At 40.6% G+C, this 21866-nt stretch overlaps 1 protein-coding gene across 1 annotated transcript; it reads left to right on the top strand.

The window, feature by feature from the left end:
- Nucleotides 1–1403: 1403 nt before the first annotated feature.
- LOC103366491 (integrin beta-3-like) lies at nucleotides 1404–21633 on the top strand. Its single transcript, XM_008294237.1, has 15 exons — nucleotides 1404–1561; nucleotides 3774–3859; nucleotides 4012–4216; nucleotides 5788–6040; nucleotides 6147–6309; nucleotides 6669–6830; nucleotides 6919–7014; nucleotides 7115–7204; nucleotides 7522–7656; nucleotides 7966–8395; nucleotides 15812–16034; nucleotides 17952–18052; nucleotides 18972–19091; nucleotides 19375–19541; nucleotides 21356–21633. Exons 1-15 carry the CDS (start codon nucleotides 1507–1509, stop codon nucleotides 21419–21421), a joined length of 2352 nt encoding a protein of 783 aa, XP_008292459.1. The 5' UTR covers nucleotides 1404–1506; the 3' UTR covers nucleotides 21422–21633.
- The last annotated feature ends 233 nt before the right edge of the window (nucleotides 21634–21866 follow it).

Below are 21866 nucleotides of genomic sequence, written 5' to 3'. Positions count from 1 at the left end.
TTATGCAGGACTTTTACTTGTAATAGAGTATTTTTACTTTGCTGTATTGTCACTTTTGTATAAGCAGATGATCTTAATACTTTTTACATTACAGCATTTAATTCCAGTGACACAGTAAGTTAAGTTTAAAGTGTCCGTCTGCCACAGTCTGTTCTGTCTGCAAACTGACTCTAGAACCAGTTTAAGGCTCACACATGATGAAAACTGCATTAGTGTTGATCGGCACTATTTTTATCCAGGCAGCTCACAGTGGAGAAGGAGGAGACGTTCACACCTGGAAGAGGTGATGATCTGAACTATAAATGGTCTAGTGAGGAATCATTTATTCAGTCATTTAGTATAAATAGATCCTCTCTCATGTCAGTCAAAAACAGCACTTAAAGGTCACATGTTAATCCCCTTTTTAGCAAAATAATCAACACAGTGAGTTTTTCAGTGTTTCTAGTCCGTCATAGATGCCTCATTCCACCAGAACTGTCTAACTCGTTGTTTTAGGGATCTTCTAAACAAGTCGCTTTGCTCTGAATACCAAAGAGCTGCTGCTGTTCCCGCCTCCTTCGGAAAATTATGATTAAATTGTAAATAAATTATGATACATTCCAGTCCAAGAAAGAAAGAAAAGAGGTTTGATGGTCATTCACAGTTAGATGGGTGAAGTCACTGGGACACTAGGTGGGTAGATTCACAATTTTTTTTTTTAGGATATTTTCACATATTCCATCCATCCGTTATCTATACACCTCTTAATCCTCACTAGGGTCATGGGGGGCTGGAGTCTATCTCAGCTGACTCAGGGTGAAGGCAGGGGACACCCTGGACAGGTCACCAGTCTATCACAGGGCTACACTTAGAGACAGACAACCAGGCACACTCACATTCACACCTACGGACAATTTAGAATCACCAATTAACCTCAACATGATTTTGGACCTTGTGGGAGGAAGCTGGAGAACCCAAAGAGAACCCACGCTGCATGCGGATCCCGGGTGTCCTCACCGGGACTCGAACCGCCGACCGTCGAGCTGGGACAATGCTAACCACCGAACTTCTTCTTCTTCTTCTTCTTCTTCTTCTGTAATTCTACAACACTTGTAAATTCACTGTATATTTTCGTAATTTTATCGATATTTTTTTCTGTATTTTAAAAATGTGAAGGGGAAATATCTAAAATAAAATTAAAAAAAACTAAATCTACTTTATTTATTTTTTTTGTCGTGCTTTATTTTAGTTTCTACAGTGGCGTCAATTTGCGCACGTGTTCTTGAACTACACATTCACGCGCAGGTTGTTGAGCCTCCTGCTGAGCAAAGTTGTGTCATTATCGTCCTGGTTGTGTTTTCTTTTTTTTTTTTTCTTCCACACCAGCCTGAGCATGCAGCCGCTCTGACTGGATGCAGACTCAAGTGTCTCTGACCAGCAGCAGGAATGAGGAAAAGAGGCGTTCAGTAGCGACGCGAACAAACCCAACAGCGAACACAAACGAGGCTCCTCCGCTCCTGAGCAGTCATGAAGGCTCTCACAGAAACCGTCCTGCTGCTTCTTTTATTCTCAAACGCCTGCGGTAAGATGCTTTTCTTTCATTTATTTACTTTTTAAAAACTTTCACCTGTTGATTCGAGCAGGAGTCCGACTTTTCCAGCACCTCTGGAGGCGCCTCATTCTCTTCTTAACATCTGCAGCTTTATTCTACACTTCTGTCATTGAACAAAAACAATGTTTTTAGGAATAGTTCACATCTGGATGAACTGAATGAAGCGACTCTGCGCAGTTTTCCTTTTAAGGGAGTAAAAAGAGTCTGGATGTAGTTTCCCACAGAGAGCCCACAGACTCCCACTGTACTATGTACTTTGACTTAAACACATCCAGTACATCTCACTTTTCATCAGTTAACTCCACAGTCGGGCTCCACGGATCAGCTCTGGATAGTCTCATCCATCACTTTTAAAAAAGCAGCTAATTAATCAATAAACTTAGTTAAGTTGTGGCCTGCTCCACTTCATTTGGGTGCTGAAGTGATAAAAGTTCATTGTGCACTTTAACTCTGATCATTTCTTCATATATTTTCCATCAGATTGCTGGTTTAACTCAGATTTTAGGGCAAATGAAACAAAAAAAAGCAGTTATTATGACAGATATTGTAATATGAGTCAAAGTTTTAGCGGGTTTCTTGTATTGCTTTACCACAGATATGTATAAATGATTATCAGATATTTTCAGCATTCAATAGCAAACAATACATACTCTTGTTTGCCGGTGCATCTTCTTATTCATTCATTTGGTATGTTGTTGCACATTTTACCCTGATCACGAAAAAAAAAAGTTTGAAAAAAAAAGGCAGCTCCTGTTTTTTTTTATGTTGCAAGTTTTAATTTTACTTTTTTTTTTTTTCAGCTGTATTAGATCAAATCAAATAAAGGGAAACGCTGTGTTTCAGTGTTACACTTCACTGGGCCACACCCATGAGCCTCACAAGATAACAACCAGAACTTACGTATGGAGTTATATGAAACATGACCACGCGATTTGCAACAGGAAAACCGAACTCTATCAAATGTCAACACACTCACACCGTTTGTGACAGATTGTGGTTTCTGCTTTTTCTGTTGCTAAGCAGAGCTGGCTGGCACTGTGATGCTGCTACACTGTCAAAATTTGTGTTTCTTGTGTTTTTTTCCCATCAATTAGCTATTATTTTACTCTGTGTTTTGATAAACTACAGCTTAAACAGGCCAACAATGTAAATAATGTCCACAATAGAAATCTGAACTTTTTATAAATGGTAATTTGTTCTTTTGCAACATTTGAGCATAAAATTTCATTATTTCTGACTGTACTTAAATCAGGAAAACATTACTTTATTTGACAGGTATTTGCCATTATTTGAAAGAGAATTTTGTCTATTACGATTCAAAAAATGTTAAATATTTTTATAGTGTCATGTTACACATTGGGCTGCAAGGTGGTTCAGTGGTTAGCACTGTTGCCTCGCAGCAAGAAGGTTGCCAATTCGCGTCCCGGTGAGGACACCCGGGATCTCTCTGCATGGAGTTTACATGTTCTCAGTGTACAGCATGGGTTCTCTCCGGGTTCTCCGGCTTCCTCCCACACAGTCCAAAAACATGTTGAGGTTAACTGGTGATTCTAAATTGTCCGTAGGTGTGAATGTGAGTGTGCTTGGTTGTCTGTCTCTAAGTGTAGCCCTGTGATAGACTGGTGACCTGTCCAGGGTGTCCCCTGCCTTCACCCTGAGTCAACTGGGATAGACTCCAGCCCCCCACGACCCTAGTGGTGTATAGATAACGGATGGATGGATGCTACACATTTCCCCTGTTTCATTAACACATATTACAGACAACAGCTAGTACAATCCCAGGAAAAAAAAAAAAAACTGTAAACAATGTCCATATCAAAAATCTCTAGAGTAAGTCAGAGTAATTTGTTTTTTTGTAATGTGTGACCATACAATTATGCCGATTTGCAGTATTTAAATGAGGTAAAATGTCATTTTTCTTCAGATAATTACTGTTATTTTTACTGATTTACTGATTACAGTTTATAATTTCACAGTCTTCCATAGTTTTTTTTAAAATATATATTTTGTTGGCACACTTGCTGCCCGATTTTTACAGATTCTTTCCAGAATATATGTATGTTTAGGGTTTTTTTTTTTTCTTACAGTGTAGGCATTATCTATATAGTCCTCTTTCCCTCAGCTGTAGGTGTAAAGAAACATGTTATGTGTTTTAACATCTGTCTCGGCATCATTTCTACAGATTCCAACATCTGCACGTCTCGAGGTGTCACCACTTGCCAGCAGTGTCTGGCTGTAGATCCCAGCTGTGCCTGGTGCTCTCAGGAGGTAAAAACGCCGTCTCTGCTCCGTGAAGCAAGTTAGAACACAAACCTCATTTCCCAACAGCGCTCGTCTTTGATGTTTGTTCACGGTGATGCTGCAGCATGCTCAGAAATCTTCTGTGTTGTTGAGTACAACGCAATGTTTTTTTGTTTCAGGAGTTTGGACGGGGAGGATCCAGCACCTCTCGCTGTGACCTGAAACAGAACCTGCTGGGAGAAGGGTGCCGTGAAGATGCGGTGGAGTTTCCCAGCAGCACCCTGACTGTTGAGACGGACGACCCGCTCAGCGACAAGGCCTCGGGTGCAGGGGGTACCGTCACTCAGGTCCGGCCTCAGAAACTCAGCATGACACTGAGACCAGGTGTGTTGAAACCCAATCACATCTCATCTCTAGAACAGACACGTGTGCTGCTAATCGTATGAGACATGCTCACTGTGGGCCCATTTTTCAATGCAATATAAAATCCTGCACCTCTATAGAAACAACACAAGCATAAAAAGTAAAAGTAGAGAGACCTCAAGTAAATTTTACGCAATTTGACACAATTATAAGTAATTTCCTGAAAAGAATCAATAAAGCATTTATCTGTAATGCCATAAATCATTAAAAAAAATGGGGGGAGAAAAGTCAAAATTCTTCAATTGTTTATGTTTTTAAAAAAAGGGAATGCCTGGAATAAACATGTACAGCATTTTTCCATATGCACAAAAGGTGTTACCAATACTGGTAAAACATGGTGGCTCTCCACACACTATGGGTTTTTAATTTGTTTCCGTTATTGTCTACTATCTGCTCTGTGTCAACACTCTCTCAGCCGAAAAGTCTCAGAATTTTTGTCATGTAACCGTTAGTCACAGTTTAGTAAGTCGTGGGTTTTCAGTTGCATTGAGGTGCAAAGAATTTTTTAGTTTTTTACAGAATCCGGTTCAAAGATGCGGACGTTTTTTAATTAAATTTTTTTTTTTTTGAGAATTATTGAATAAACATGGAGGACAAAGTGATTTTGAGTTTAGATTTGATTATTTTTATCTGATGGAAACATGTTATAATGCCACAAATTGTTTAAAAAAAAAGAAAGAAAGTTGAATTTCTTTAACTTCTTAAGACCTGGCGTCACATCACGGTTTGGGTTATATCACCACAGTAGTTAATTCTGCTTAACTGGGCCCTTATGGCCATGTGTGTGGACACTTACACGACCATCTATGATGATATTTAGTCTTTATACTTATCAGGTAAAACATGCATATAAAACAAGAGTTCGGGTCTAAAGAGGTTAAATATTCATTACACAAAAATGTACCAAACCTGGATTCAGCATCTACACTGTTGTTCCCAGTGTCTATAGTTGTTACCAATAGTGGAAAGAAATGTGACTCTACATAATATGAACATTTTACTTTTTTCATTTTTAGTGTTTTTCTGTACTTGTCTCCTCTCTGCTCTGTTTAAACTCTGCCTGCAGTTCAGCCGAAATGTCCCAGAATTCTTGTCATTTATCTGTTTGTCGCTGCCAAGTCATGACTGGCTTTACAGTTGCGTAAAAAATTTCTGAATTCTTTGTTTTTTAAAGACCGCAATTCGAGCCGACATTTAATTTTTGGCAATTTTTCAGACAAGCCGTGTAGAATAAAGTGATTTGAGTTCAGTTTTCCACAAATGTGTAGTTCAAAAAACAACAAAAAGTTGAAAATCCGTTGATTCTTTCTGGTTTTACAGGTTCTGCTTCTGACAAATGGTGTCATTTTGGCATTTAAGAAAAAAAAAATCTCATGCCTTTCAAATCCGCAGCCAGGTTTTAGGGTTCAGAGGGTTCATATTTAGTATTTTTGCACTTGATAAACAAATACAACATCGCACGGCACCTGCTGAGTTTAATTTGCCGTGAAGCTAATCAGCTTCCTCCCCTTCCACCCCTGTCTTCCTCTCAGGCGATGCCAAGCGTTTCACCGTGTCGGTGAAGCAGGTGGAGGATTATCCTGTGGACCTCTACTATCTGATGGATCTGTCGTTTTCAATGAAGGACGACTTGGTTCGCCTGCAAACCCTGGGCAACGAGCTCGCCGCGACCATGGGCCGAACCACGTCTAACCTGCGCATGGGGTTTGGAGCGTTTGTGGACAAAACTGTGTCCCCGTATATGTACACCTATCCTCCAGAGGCAGTCGTAAACCCTTGTTGGGGGTAGGTATACTGGTGTTGAGTTTGAACAACTCTGTCCAGTTGTGTTGAAACAGTTTAAAATGGATTTTTCTCCTCCACTGATTTCCCTTTCTTTCGTTACAAACAGGATCAATCAACAATGCCAGGCTCAGTTCGGGTTCAAGCATGTGTTGTCGCTGACGGAGCAGGTGGATCGCTTCACCGAGGAGGTGAAGAAGCAGCAGGTGTCCAGGAACAGGGACGCTCCAGAGGGCGGATTTGATGCCATCATGCAGGCCGTGGTGTGCAAGGTAAATAAATAAAAAGTAATCAGATACAGACCCTCCTGCTGGCTGATGTGCAAAACTGAAATCTTGGGGTGACACAAAGAAACCACATGCCATGAACTGGATTTCAGAAATTTTATTATGCAAACACTGTCAATATGAGACTTAGGAGGTCGCAAACTGATTGGTTTCTTATATTACAGTAAAGATCTAAAGTGCAGAGACTAATAAAGGGATATAGGTACCATTTTAGTTATGGGGTACCACTGTTTAAAGTAGCACCCATAAGCAAAACATTTCTATTATTTTTGGTTTCAATATGGATATGTTTGTATCTCATAGTCGGTGCATTAGACTTTCTATCATCATTTCTGTGTCATCAGGATAAGATTGGATGGCGTCCGGACGCCTCACACCTTCTGGTGTTTACCACTGACGCCAAAACTCACATCGCTCTGGACGGACGTATCGCCGGCATCGTCCAGCCCAATGACGGAAAATGCTACCTGGACGATGACAACAACTACAACAAATCTACAGTGCTGGTGAAGGGACACATTCAGATCTTTATATTCAACTTATAGGAGCTGTCAGAGAGACTTTTTAAGACTGCATGCTTGTTGTGTCTGCCAGGACTACCCCTCCTTGGGCCTCATGACGGAGAAAATGTCCGAAAACAACATAAATTTGGTTTTTGCGGTGACCAGCTATGTGGTGCAGCTTTACAAGGTAAACAAACAGCTTGTTCCTATGCACGAGTTTGATGTCTTTATGGGAAAAACTAAAGAAAATCTGGGTCATCATGTTGCCGCCATGTCTGTCCTCCCAGGAGTACAGTCAGCTCATTCCAGGCACGACTGTGGGAACGCTGTCTGATGACTCCGGGAATGTTATCCAGCTAATTGAGCAGGCCTATGCGGTAAGAGCTGTCTGAGGCTGGGATAATAAGAAGAATATGCAAAATCATGTTATCTATCTATCTGAGAAAATGTGCAAACTACACCAATAAGCTAAGATGTGATGCTACACTTTGCACTGCCGTTTTACATATTTTTTTAAATCTTTGAAATGTCTTAATGTTAGAGACTCTTTGTGCTGTTTTATGGACTTTTTGTAGGTTTTGCAAAGTCCTTATAGATTCCGTACCTTTAAAACTTCACTGTATTCCTGTCTTGCGCTGCAATGTAATGGCATTAAAGCTTCTCATTCTGATTCTGATAACTTTACTTTGAGCAGAAAATTCGCTCTAAAGTGCAGCTGGAGCTACTAGGAGTCCCAGAAGAGTTGAACCTCGCCTTTAACGCCACGTGCCTGAACGGAGAGGTCATCCCTGGAATCAGGTCCTGCTCCGGCCTCAAGATCGGAGACACAGTACGTACCGGTTAAGGATAGGGGTCAACCGATAGGTTATTTTTTTAAAATTAGGGCTGATACCGGTGTCGATTGCTTGTAATCAAGAAAGGCCAGTAACTGATATTTGGAGCCGATTTACAATAATTGTGACGTTGAATAATTCAGTTTTTGCATTCTCTGCTTGAGACACATTTCTGAGAAAATATGTCTACATCAGACCTGAAGTAGTGCATTTAATCAGTCAATAACAACACCGATAATGGGTCTATCCCCAGTTAAGATGCTGATATGTTGCAGAGTTTCACAGCGATACTTCCTCTCCTTTAGGTCTCATTCAGTGTGGAGGCCCAGTTGCGCGGCTGCCCTAAAGAAAAGAGCCGCACTTTTACCATCAAACCTCTGGGCTTCAAGGATTCTCTGGAGGTCACGGTGGACTTCGCCTGCGGCTGCGCCTGCGAGGCGACGGCCGAAGAGGACAGCCCCCTCTGCAACAACGGCAACGGGACCTACGAGTGCGGCGTCTGTCAGTGTCACCCGGGCCATCTGGGCCCACGTTGCGAGTGCTCCGTGGAGGACTACAGGCCATCAGACGAAGGCAACTGCAGGCCCACGCCGGACAGCCCGATCTGCAGCGGTAGAGGCGACTGCTTGTGCGGACAGTGTTCCTGTCACTCCAACGAGTTCGGTCAGGTGTGGGGGAAGTTCTGCGAATGCGACGACTTCAACTGCCTGCGCTTCAAAGGGGCTCTGTGCTCTGGTGAGTAGATGCAACTCTTTCCATCTTGATGAGTTTGAGTTCACCACCACACGAAGAAGCACTCAGTGGATCGGAAAGTGATGTGACATAAAGCGGCTTCTCCCGATGCAGCGGTAAAGGCAATCAATGTTCACTGGAGGAACAAATTCCCCAGAAATTCAAGGTGCAAAAGTTAAAAAGCTGTAATTAGTGGCTCATGATTAAAAACACGGCCAGCGTGTATCGACTGCACACCAGGCTTCTTCAGGAGCAATCACATACAAATGCAAGTTTCAATCACACAAAGCTCCTGTCATGACATCGATACTTAATGAATAAACACAGTGTCACAGGGAAAAGTAAATGTTAACTTTTTCCGATTAAATTATCTTGAAACTACATTTTGCTGTTCATCCTCTGAACCCCAAAACCGGCTAGGAAAAGGCTTTTTTGTTTTGTTTTGTTTTTTGAAGGCCAAAATTACACTATTGAAACTGTAAACACACTAAAAAGCATCACATTTGAACTTTTTCACAGTCCTGGAACCACTTCGTCTCTCTTCTACTGGAAAAATTTACCAAATTTAGGCTTACAATCATACTATTTCATCAAAATTACTTTATTAAACATGTTATTTTTTTTAAAATAATCCTATAAATAAGTGGTTTCCTCTGTCTAGATTCTGTAGAAGTTCTGCACTCTCCATCGTAGCTGTAAAGCCATGACTGACTCCGCTGTGACCAAGAGTCACACAGTAAAAACTCTTTTTGGTTGAACTGCAGGTTGTGTTTACACAGAGCAGACAGAAGACAAATACAGAAACAAACTAAACAATTTTTTCCAGTATTGGTAACAACTGGGCAAAACTGATATTCAACTTTCTTTTTTTTCCATGACTTATGACATTCTAACTGTATCACTGCACAGAGGACATTTCTGAGCTTTTTCTACTTCTAGTCATGGTTTGCACTGTTACCATAGAGGTTTAGGACTTTATATTGCAGCGGATAAGAGCCTGCAGTGAGTTAAAAATGTGACAGGAACAAAAAGAAACACGGGGTTCAGAGGACTTTGAGTCAACTAGAGAAAAGAAATCATAGGTGTGAAAGGTTTGATTCACCCAAACTACACTTAAACACATTTTCTCTACTGAATTGACCTCCACTGACTCGAGCCGTGGATGAAATATTGAAACCGTAACTGTCTGTGTGTTATCCCAAAAGCATATTACTAAATGAGGAAATGTGTCATGGTGTTATGATAATTCGTTTTATCACTCAGGATGCACTTGCCCTTCCCTTCCTTTTCTGTGCTCTGCGCCGCTCTCTAAACACATCTTAGTCAGTTTACATATTTTATCTGTTACTTCGCTAAAACCCCAAGTCCTAGTATTCCATTATTAGGACTTGCTTGTAGCAGAGATGTAAATAATTATATAAGTTATGTGCCGCGCGTAAACAGCAGAGCTTACAGATGCTCGGCCCACTGCGGGGCCTGTAAACTGGCTGTGTGGACTCTATAAAAGGCCAGACGGAGAACACACCCAGTTATTGCTGTTTGATTGGTGTTCTTACAACTCTCGCCGGTGCTGCATGAAGCGCCATCACTCCCCATTACAAGTCTGCACAGCTCGGTGCACAGTTACTCAACTGCAGTGATAAAACTTTAATAGCCTTTGTCATTGGGTAATTTAATGTAACAGCAGTTTGGGTCTGTGATTGTAAAGAGGGAGGTTGAGCAATAACAGAGAAGGAAGCTGCTCTTTTGTCTTTAAGCAGGGCAGACTTCAGCTGTGGGTACTGACTCCAGTGGGAAGGAAGGAGGTGTCAAGTTCACTGTGACCTGAACTCCAACAGTTTAAGGTCCCGCTCAGCTTGGACACGTATGTTTTCTGTAGCTTTGGAGCAGCTTTGGCAACGAAATAAACAGAGCGACGTTGTTAAGGTATCTCCTCCTGGACCTGGAGAGGAAAAACTAAACATAACATAAATCCTGTGCTGCAAAAAGACTCGTGGAGATGAAACAACATGCAAGGAATACAAGGGTTTGGGTTCAATGTATGTGGTTTGGTTCGACTTCGTTCCTCCTGATACTTAGAGATGGAATCTACTCGAGGATCCTGGTCTGAGCCTGGATTTACAGATCTAGACCTAAACTTCCTGAACTCACAGACTCATCAGGTCCACCCAAATTAATATCAACTGTATTTGATAATTAGGAATGAAAAACAGCCACGTTCAAGGCTAACCTTACCTACAGATATCAAAGTCCCACTTGTAGTTCTCAACCTGTGTTGCCATGACCACACCTTCTCAACCACAATTTATTTAAAATTGCACAATACCAAATTGTAATATTGGAGTAACTCAGCCACACATGTTCTAAACCTGGAAACTGATTCTGATAAATGACAGAGTTGATGTGATTTGTTCTTTAGGTTTGTAAAAATCCTGGAACCCATGTTTTTCAGCCACAGCTGCCTATTTTGCTCATGACAATTCTTTTAGCATTTAAAGAACACCTTATGGACCTGTTGATGAACACTTGATTTTTATTAGAAGTGTTTAACTTCAAGTTTCAACACTTTGGGTGGACTTTTGATCAGCAAGGGGAAGTTTTCTGATGTGCTTGTATCAACAAGGACCAGCTTTCTCAAGATGTCTTTCTCAAGGGAGGTTGTTTTTGCAACAAATAGGTGTTTAGGCAGTCGACACCCAGGACTTGAACTAACATAAAGTGGTGTAAAACAGTCCACAGAGCTCAATTTGGGACTCGCAGTGTCTCGGGCACGGGAGTGATGTTGTCTTTAAAGAAGCAGCGTCCCTCAGCCCCACCTCAATTGGAGCTACCGCAACCCGGAGAACCTCGGCGATATTCCCCCCCGACGGCGTATTTCTTCCACTTCTTTGGGGCTTTGGTGCAGAGTCAGTGAGCAGGAGTCGGCAAGCACAGCCTCAGGGCCCGTAAATATGAGGGAAGAACAGGAAGGTTTGCATTCCTCTGCTGGCAGCGAGCCCAAACGCTTTCCTCTCCAGTATGTGTCTGTCCACACTTGACTTGATTCTCATCCCTGTTTTCTTTCCTCCAGTGTTCTGTCTGTATTTCTGTTCTTGTCCTTTTACCACCAACCCCCAACCTAAACTTCGCTAAAGCTCCGGCATGTGATTAATGGACAGGATTACTGCGCTGCCTCACAGAGAGGGGAACATGATGTAAACCTAAAAACTCCCTTTTATGTCCATGAATCAACTTCACAAATAATTAGAACAAGAACACGACTCGCTGATGTCAGCTTTAAGTGCTCTAAAGTACAAGTCACTATGCCGTCTCTTAGTGTTTTTCACCAAAGAAACATCGAACACTAAAATAAAGGCAATAACTCTGGTAGCTCTTTAAAGAACCCCCAAAGGTGCCTCAAAGAAACATCACAAATTCCAGCTGGCCCAGTAATTTTCTAAATAAAAGGTTCCTTGAACATTTTAACCCAAATGATTCCGTGCCGGTTGAAAAACAAACGCGTGAACTGAGTTGCTGGCTGTTTATTAATGTTCCTTTTTCTGTGTTCAGTTACAGACGAGTAAAGTATTAAAAACGTCACCTTGAGAGAAGCACAAAGCAACACAAACACAAAAATCCAGCCATAAGCGGGAACATAGAACCCTTAAACCTTAAAGGAACTTGTGAAGCCAAGCTACAAAATGGAGAAACACTGACAGCGAGAGACACGTTGATTTTAGAAACTTTTATGTATGAACTTTTATGTATTTTCAGCAGTTTTGGGTCTTCTATTAGAACCCATTTAATATTTTGGGCTGTTGGTGAGACAGAACAACAGAAGTCGTCCCCGCCATACTGGATAATGTTACCTACAAGTTCTATCATTTTCATAAGGAAACATTTCAAGAAACAATTCAGTTCAACACAGATTATGTTCCGTGATAACAAAGGAGGAACGTTCTCAAGCTAGCATTAAAAACCCATCGAGGCTTCAAGAACATTCTTTATAAGATGTTCCTGTATCCTGATATATTAACAAAGGTTCTGCCTGAAATGTTCTGAGGATGTTTTCGGGATGTTCTTGAGGGAGGAACAGATTATAGAACGTTCTCACAAGGTTGTATTATAACAAAGGAAGAACATTTTCAAACCAACGTTCAAGAAATGGTTTCCAGATGTCCTCAGATGACAGAACGTTTTTTTTACCAAACGTTTCTTTATCCAAAACATTTTATAATGGTAGAGGGAACAAATTATAGAATGTTCCTTAATAAAACATTCCCACACCGATAAGGAAGGATGTTCTGAATGCAACATTTGGAGAACATTTTCAAGATGTTATTGAGGGAACCTGATGACAGAATGGTCTTTGTGAGACATTCCTGTACTGCGATATATTAACAAACTTACAACATTTTGCCTGCATTTTGGGGATGTTGTTGAGGGAACGCATAATGGAATCTAAAAACTGTTCCCAAAATGTTTCACAACGTTACACGGTATGTTCTCAGTGTAACATTCAGTTTTGAGAACATTAGCGCGCAACACTTGAACAATGTCGTCACCAAACATTTTTAGAACATTTTTCATTATTCTATGTTTAAAAAGAACATTCTGGGAACTAAAAGAAAGCGTCCCTCAGAATGTTTTTGGAGCAACAGATTGTAGCTGAGGTGATGGGCATTACTCACTATTTTTCTGATGATAAATTTATTATTGAAAATAGTTATTGGTAACTGTAATTTCATGCTTTCACCTGCCACCAAATCACCCCAATAAAATGAGTAGATTTCTTATTGTGTCTAGACTTTCTCTATCAGCTATTATCTTGCGGACAGAGTAACAAACCCAAGAGCTGCATTTCCAAGACTGTTAACCATTAACACCAGCAGCTACAACCGTAGTCTGAAAGAGAAACTGCCGTTATCAGAGTGGACACCAGGGAGTTGTTTCCTCACATTCACAGCTGATTTGTTTTAGGCTGAGAGACCCTTGGACCCCTTCTGGGATGTATCATGACCAGCAGTCACTCCCCCAGTCTGGTCCAGCTGAGCCGTGACTCACTCTGTTTGCTCTTTAGTCATCAGGAGCCAAATCCTGTTTGGTTTCCTGCGCTGAACGCTGCGATCTCAGGGGTTCTGCTGTTTTTTTCTAGAGGTGGCTCAGTCGCTGATGTGACGGTAAATCCAGGAATGCGTCACTGTAGCACTGCTCCTCAAGTGACCTGCCTGAGAGATCTCAGTAAAGTCAGAGGATGTGTTTGGGTGGGATCAGGAACAATTCGACTCACAACAGAACATTTTATACCTTTGACAGAACAGTGATGATGAGCAGGAATGTAAGCTGAGTAATCTAGATGCAAAAACAGTTAGTAAGACTTACTTGAAGCAGATCTTTGTTTTCAAATGCAATCAAATGTCCAGAGAATGTTTTAAGTAAGTTTCATTTCAACACAGGTTATGTTCCATGATAACAAAGGAGGAACCTTCTCAAACTAGCATTCCAAAACATTTTTTTCAGGTGATTTTTAGAAAACCTTCCTATAATGTGATATGAGTCGTGTCAGAAAAGTTTCAGGACTGGTGTCACAAAAGATATATTTCAAATCCAAACTACAAACGACACAAATCGTATATTAACAAGGGCCTGCAATGTTCTAAGGCTGTTTAGTGGATATTCTTAACACTCTTCTATAAAACCTTGTCACAATGTTCCATGACAACAAAGGAGGAACCTTCACAAACTAACATTCAAAAACTGTTTTCCACATGATTTTTTTAGAAAACATTTCTGTACTGTGTTGACAAAGGTGGAACATTCTGGTTGCAATGTTCTGGGGATGTTTTGGGGATGTTCTTGAGGGAACACATTGTTGAACGTTGTTCTATTAAACGTTCTCACAATGTTATATCATCACAAAGGAAGAACATTCTCAAACCAACATTCAAAAAATGTCTTCCAGAAATTATCAGATGACAGAATGTGTTTTTGTACAGTGGGTTTTGTAACGTTCTCGTTACATATTGCCTTGTTGTCGACGGAACACATTATAGAACGTTCTTCTGTGAGACACTTCCACAGTGATGACAAAAGAAGGATGTTCTTAAATGCAACATTCAGAAAAATGTTTTCAAGATGTAATCGAGGCCTCGGATGACAGAACGCTCTCGATAAGACGTTCCTGTACTGCGATTTACTAACAAAGGTGGAACATTCTGGCTGCAATGTTAGTCCTTCATTCTTTTATTAAACAAATCAGTCAGTCAACAGAAATTGTAATTTAAAATCATAGATAAGTACCGAAATAACAAATCAGCTCCACCTTCACACCCAACGACTAATTACGCGGTTGCAGAATCTTCAAACTCCTCTGCAGGAACATGAGTCAAAGCTTGCAACATGTTTTTAAAAACACACGTCTGTAGGCAACAAACTCACAGACACAATACACTTACAACAATAAAGCAATAAAACCACACACAGACACACACACACACACACACACAGAGTCGTGTTTCCTTCACTTCAGAAGGCATTACAGCGACTTACACTAATTTCCTGGAGACTCACCCTTATGCAGTGTAAATACATTTACTAAGTAGCACAACACACACATACACACACACACACACACACACAGAGTGATTCATTAAACACTTGTGCAACTTGTATTTCACGGTTTTGTTTGCCTGGCCTCACCCAAATGAGTGTGGACACAGGAAATATATTTCAATGAATATTGTGTTACAGCTCCATCTTCCAAAAATGCATTTCTATACAGTTAAAATGCATTTTCAGTGACGTTTTGAGGGATTGTGTTAGTAAGTGAAACACTGTTTGAGTATCATGAAGGTAGAAAAGTGCAGAACATTTACAAATATTTTCAAATCTACATATCTGTGCCATTTATTTTTATCACCCTGGTAACCAATAAAATGGAGGAGGAGCTTCAGACATGTTGCAAAAAGGTCAAGTTTGAACCCAAACTGTGATGTTTCCCCACAGAGAACCAAACAGCATTTAAAAATGAAACTCAAGTCTAAGAACAATGGTCCTACAAGAACTTAAAAAACCAAACAAATAAATCTGCCTCATAGGATATCCAGGAAATTCTCCATTTGTTGAGTTTTTATGTATTATCTTTGTGGGATCAAAACTCTAACTGTATGAGCGGTAATGCAGGTCCTTCCTTCCTGCTGGTATCAGACTTTATGATCAGCACTGTTCCCAACTGGCCTCACAATCGCTACATGACTACTACTACGACGTCACAGTCTTACCTTTCAGTAAGAAAAAGGGTTGCTTTCAAAACGTTAATACGGATGCAGTTCGGCTCTGTAGGAATGTCCGTTTTGAGATGCAACATGTAGTACCTGAACTATACATACTGGTCATTTCTATCTTGGGATTAACCTGTTCTGTTCTTATTGATTCTCTCAGATCATGGAAAGTGTAACTGTGGCTTCTGTCAGTGTGATGCCGGCTGGAAAGATGAAAACTGCAACTGCACCACACGAACCGACACCTGCATGTCCAGCATCGGCCTGCTGTGCAGCGGCCGAGGCACCTGCGAATGTGGGGTTTGTCAGTGCACTCAGCCTGGAGCCTACGGAGCGACCTGCGAGAAATGTCCCACCTGTCCCGACTCCTGCACCATAAAGAAGTGAGTCTGAAATCACTTTAAAGCTTTGTCAGTCGTGCGGCTAACGACTTTTGTGCTGCAGGTTGTCTTTAGACATCAGGTCATGAAGTTATGTTGTATCCAGAGTTGACATTTTGAGGGTGGTTCTAAGGGGAAACTCATGCAGTGTCCAAAATGGAAAGGGCTCATCCTCTGGGGACCACAAATATGTACAATAACCCAGTAGACGTCTTTGTTTACTCCTTCTTACTACCAGCAACAATATCCCCTGCTGTAAAAAGGAAAAAAACACCTTTATTCTAGCATTACAGCTGCAAATATTAACATAATATGGGTACAGCTGAGCTATAATACACAACTGACAGCATACATCAATCATAGCATGAACTTAAAGATCCCATGTTATGGTTTTCGGATTCCTCCTTTTCCTTTAATAAGTTATATAACTGTTTTTTTTTGTGCTCGTACTATGTCTGCAAACTTCCCCCAAAAAATCCTTCACTGCTTTTCTTCTGTTACTTATCTACATCACCACGTAACACATTTACTTAAAGCCTGGCTAGCGTCTAGTTTCACCCTAAAGTCCCAGAAATGAGCAGCCTTCTTGCAGTCTGACATCATTTTCTTGCTACACTGTAAAAGAAAAACAAAAAAACAAGTGTGTTCAACCTTAAAATATTTTGTAACATGGCTGCGTTCAAATCTTGAGATAAGCAAGCTAATAGATTTCAGTTATTTGCACATGTATCTGACTCGTCAAACTTCTAGTTATATCTTGATTTGTAAAAACAGAGGATCTAAAATGCAGCAGACAGGACAGAACCAGTGTACAGTATGAAGACAAATAGTGTGTTTTTGGAACTTTAAAGCATGTGAACATATTCTAGTAGACCCCAAAAATAAAATTACAAACCTTGAAATGTGCGTTATATTGTCTCTCCAACCCTCAGTGACCACGTTCAATGGCTTTATTTGCTTTTATAAAACCTTCACTGCTTCTTTTATCTATGACAGATATTCTGATATGTTCAAAGTAAATAAAAACTGCAAAAAAAATATGTAAAAATAAAATAAAACATCTGCCACTTTGGACATTAAGTATCCATCTAAAGGCTTCTGCAGCAGCTGCTCCAAGTCTGTCAGCCACGACCTGCTGCAAAACACTGAAGCGTAGTTATTAGAAGTGGAAAATTACAATAAAATCAAAGCTTATTATGTTAAAAACATCTTCAACGACCCCACGCAAGCTTCCATTTTTCTCTATCGCACTAATGAGCCAATTCCTGTAAAAACAAACTATGTGACGTTGAAGGAGAAGTCGCCTGAAAGTTCTTTCCTATTCAACATATCACAATAGCACATTGTGATAAATGACTCCACTTAAGCTACAAGATAAACAGTTTGCCGAATACAAATACGTGCTTCAGTGGCTTTTTTATGGTACTAAAAGGACAAAAATGGAATTTATCGTCCTGGAAATATGAATACACAGGAAGAGAAATTGTGCTTTCAAGCTGCTTGATGGATTAAAATGATGATTATTTTTGACCTAATGGTGAAAGAAGTGACCAAAATCATATATATATATCTATATGCCCAATCTAGAATAATATGCTGACTTGGCTAGTAGTTTTAGATAAACGATTGATCACCTGATCGATCAATTATCAAATCTCTCAACCATCTAAACAGCTGATTCTGCCGTCTTTAGGCCCTGAAAGCACTGACTGAAAATGGACCACTCACGGACTGTGTTGCGCTTTCTCATTCCAGAACGATAGCACAAACTTCTCCCACACATTTTTCTACTAAATTCAGGTCAAACTCCTCTAAACAGTTTCGACAGTCAGGAGATATCCCCATCGTCTCTCTCCTGGTTTGCCGGTTTCGTCCATGTGAAGCGGAAGTGCCGCTAAAGAGAATTAATTGTGTTTGCAGGAAGTGTGTTGAGTGTCAGCACTTCAAGAGAGGGCAGTACACCGACGACAACAGCTGCAACAGAATCTGCAGAGATGAAATTCAAGTCACAGATGAACTGGGTGAGAAACTCCTACGTCTCTGATCTCACTACATACCGTGATCCTGAGCTGCTCTGTTAATGATTTACTGCTGTTGTTCTGATAAGAGTCTGAAAACAGTCGCCTTCATTCGTACGTTGTGGTTGTGTTTGCTCCTGTCACATTTTTACTCGCTGTCAACTTGTTTTTTTTCCTGCATCATAAAGTCCTGCACCTCTATGGAAACAGTAAAATCATGGCTAGAAGGAGAGAGAACTCAGAAATGTCTTTCATTTAGTGTGACGCAATTATAATGGCTTACAGTATAGAAAAAGAAAAAAAAGTTTGATATTTTTGATTATTTATTTTATGAAGGTAAGAGGGGGAAAAAAAGTTTCTACATTATTTTTTTTATAATTTTTTTTACCAACACTAGAAAAATGAATGGTGACTCCCTGTGCTATAGACATTTTACCATTTACATTTTAAATATTTTTCCTCTCTGTTTTGTGTAAACACAGCCTGCAGTTCAGCTGAGTTTAGCCAAAAAGTCTCTGAATTTTTATCATGTGACTGTTGGTCACAGTTTAGTCAGTTTTGGCTTTTCAGTTGCACCAAAGTGGACAGAATTTTTAGCTTTTACAGAATCTGGTTTGAGTTCACGGTTAGTATTTGGCAATTTTTTTTAAAGGAGACATGAACAGCAAGATCATTTAAAGCTTACATCTGGTGAAGAACACTGCATCACAGATGAGTAGTTCAAGGACCATCGTAAAGTTGAAAATGCAATGATTTTTTTTCTGTTTGTGCAGCTGCTGGCTCTGATAAATGTGATCTTATAAAGCCAACATGCCTTTCAAACCCAGAACTTGACTGGTTTGGGGTTTCAGAGGGTTTAAGATGAATTATTATACACTGAAACCATTTTTTGACTTTGTTCTTGTTCTTCTTCTGCCCACAGAGTTCCATGACAGAAACGCAGTGAACTGCTCGTACAAAGATGAGAACGACTGCATCGTGCACTTCCAGTATTACGAGGATGAAAGCGGCAAATCCATTCTGTTTGTGGTGAAAGAAGCAGGTACTGTGAGAGTTTAGGTGCGATATTAGGACAAAATAGTGCGCTGTGTTTGTTTCTGGGAGGCCACAGCAACCAGGGAATGCATTTAGCAATGTGTTATTATCTTAGAAACACATCATCAGCCAGTTAACCACAGCTACTCTTCGCCTGCCACACCACAGAAGCTCAGACACATAGTGATGATGCTCCACATGGTTGTGAAATGGAACATCTGACGTTGCTTAACTTCCTGAGTGTGCTCCTCTGCAAAAGCTCTTTATCTCCCCGCTGTCTTGTCTCCCAGAATGCCCCGAGGGCCCGGACATCCTGGTGGTGCTGCTGGCGACGGCCGGAGCCATTCTGCTGCTGGGCCTCATCGGCCTGCTCATCTGGAAGCTGCTGGTCACCATCCACGATCGCAGAGAGTTCGCCAAGTTCGAGGAGGAACGAGCCAAAGCCAAGTGGGACACGGTGAGAAATAATTACAGCCAACAGCTACTTAGCCGCTAATCTAGAGGCCTAACCATCGGCCAGAAGCTGGGGAGCTGCTCAAAAGTTCACCTCCAGTCTCGAAGCACAGTTAAGACACTGAAATTGAATTCTGTGCACAATTATTGTCTTATTTTGTTAGAAAATATCCTCATAGCTCTGATGGAGCTCAGGATTCATCCACAGAAGCTTTAATGCAAATAATTCCACCTTGTAAGTAGAGTCAAGTCACTGTGCTATTAAGTGCTTTCCTGTAAAAACTGATGATGGTGTTACGATTTAACCTAACACGTGTAAATACTGGGGTTTAGGACCCTAAATGTCATTAAAGTTAAAATAATTTATATATTAGAGATTGAAACCCTATAAAACTTACATAACAAACTGTTTTACCTGACTTTAATACAAAATAAAGCTGAGAAACTGCAGTGTTTTTAATTATGGAGGCTGACTAAAGTACAAACTAATGTAACTTAGACCCTACGGTATCATAAAATTCAGAACTATAACTTTTGTAATGATGCTTTATCTTATTGAAAATGTCTCGACAGCCGATGGAGCTCAATATCCAACCAGAAAATCAAATCAAATCTATTGATATAGCACATTTAAAACAACTAGAATTGACTGAAGTGCTGTAGAAATTATCTGCAAAACATCGAGATACAACGAGTAAAATCACATTTTTAAACAAAACAGGCAAAATAAGAAACATTAAGACCAGTAAAGTCATTGAAAACAGCTGACCTGATGTGTAGAAAAAGACAATATAATGTGCCGTCAGCTTGTGTTCATGACGTTATCGCTGCATAAATGCACGATCGCTATCAACTTAAAGAAGCACTTGTGGTTTCTGGTGTGTGATTTTGTTTATTAAAGTTGGAGGAAAGAATCACAGTCAAACAGAACGTCACAAGGTCGACTAATATTTCTGCAAAATGCGGATCTACGTTCATTGGCATCTGAAATACAAAATTGTTTCAGATCTGCCGGAGTCACAGTAATAGCTGCATTTTGACAGAGATGTCAGTAGATAAATAATGAGGTGTAGCGCTAAGTGGGACACAGGCTGAGGCTTCACCAACCCTGGCTGGGTCCCCTGGGTGATGTAGTGTGACACTGAAACACCTGACAAGTCCAGGAAACATCAGTGACGATGCGTTCAGGTGCATCAACGTGATGTACTGTGTGTTGAAGGAAGTGTAGTGCAATATGAGGGAGAAGTAAATGAAGTGAGACACATGAAATTTGATTTGTGTTGTTGCGGAGCTCTGCTGATTAAAGACATAAACTTTCTGCAGGTTTCATTCTACAACAAAATCTCTGTGCAGAAAAGTGAAGAAGAGCCTAAAACTCAATGAAAAAAGTAACTTCACTGCCTGTAATAAAGCATATCTATGGGTTGTGTGTGCCTCTCTGTTATATTAGCTTTGAGGAGCAGAAATATGAGGGGTTTCGCTCTAAATATTCATGGAAATAAATCAGTGTTTCCCCCCGGGAGCTACAGAATAAACCTAAAGCTTTGGCAGTGTGTTTACTGAATGCAACCAAGAGAGGAAGAGCTTTCTGAAAATAAATAGGAGACTGTTTACAAGGTCCACAAAGAGAGGACATATTTAACATATTTCAAAGTGTATAGTGAGGAGGGGACAGTTGGTATTTACTCAGTATTTCGGGGACACGACCTCCTGAAGGAATGCTTGGTGACGCCCTACCAGAGCTGCAACAACAGAATATGGCTGCCCTCTAAAGGGGAAACTCTAAACTTTATTTCTCTTTGTGTCTCCATCCCCCAGGGCAACAATCCTCTGTACAAAGGAGCCACGTCCACCTTCACCAACGTGGCGTACCGAGGCAACTAACGGCGAAAGGCGACCGGGGGAAAACTCAGGGCTCGACGACAGAGACGGAATGTAGCGGCGCAGATATAGATGTACAGGAGGCGTAGGAGGCTTTTACACTGTCAGGTGACCAGATACTGTGGCTGAAAAGTAGTTACTGCTGTCAACAATGATTGTACATAATGTAAAAATAGCTGTTAATATAAGTCACAGAGGGCTCTGTTCCTACACTGTGTGGTGTCCGTAGCATCCTCTGTAAGTACTGTACACTGAAAAACGTCTTAAAGCGATTCAGTCAGATCGACTCATCCTTTCTAGTTGACTTAATGTAAATATATGACTTTTGCCCATTTCTAGTTAACTTAAAATGAACCTAAAATGTTCTTATAACAGAATGAGAGTTTGCTCAGCTCATTAAATTAAGTTGATACCAATCAAAACTAGCATGTAAGCAGACTTCCCACGC

This window comes from Stegastes partitus, unplaced genomic scaffold, assembly GCF_000690725.1.
Source record: "Stegastes partitus isolate 25-593 unplaced genomic scaffold, Stegastes_partitus-1.0.2 Scaffold950, whole genome shotgun sequence".
Taxonomy (NCBI): domain Eukaryota; kingdom Metazoa; phylum Chordata; class Actinopteri; family Pomacentridae; genus Stegastes; species Stegastes partitus.
This window is presented reverse-complemented; position numbering and strand designations above follow the sequence as displayed.

Bases quoted from the DNA above. Each gene is read 5' to 3' on its own strand.
- LOC103366491 (XM_008294237.1), top strand. From the start codon at position 1,507: ATGAAGGCTCTCACAGAAACCGTCCTGCTGCTTCTTTTATTCTCAAAC. The intron at 6,041-6,146 runs GTAGGTATACTG...CGTTACAAACAG, and splicing joins GTCGTAAACCCTTGTTGGGG to GATCAATCAACAATGCCAGG. The intron at 19,542-21,355 runs GTGAGAAATAAT...TCCATCCCCCAG, and splicing joins CCAAAGCCAAGTGGGACACG to GGCAACAATCCTCTGTACAA.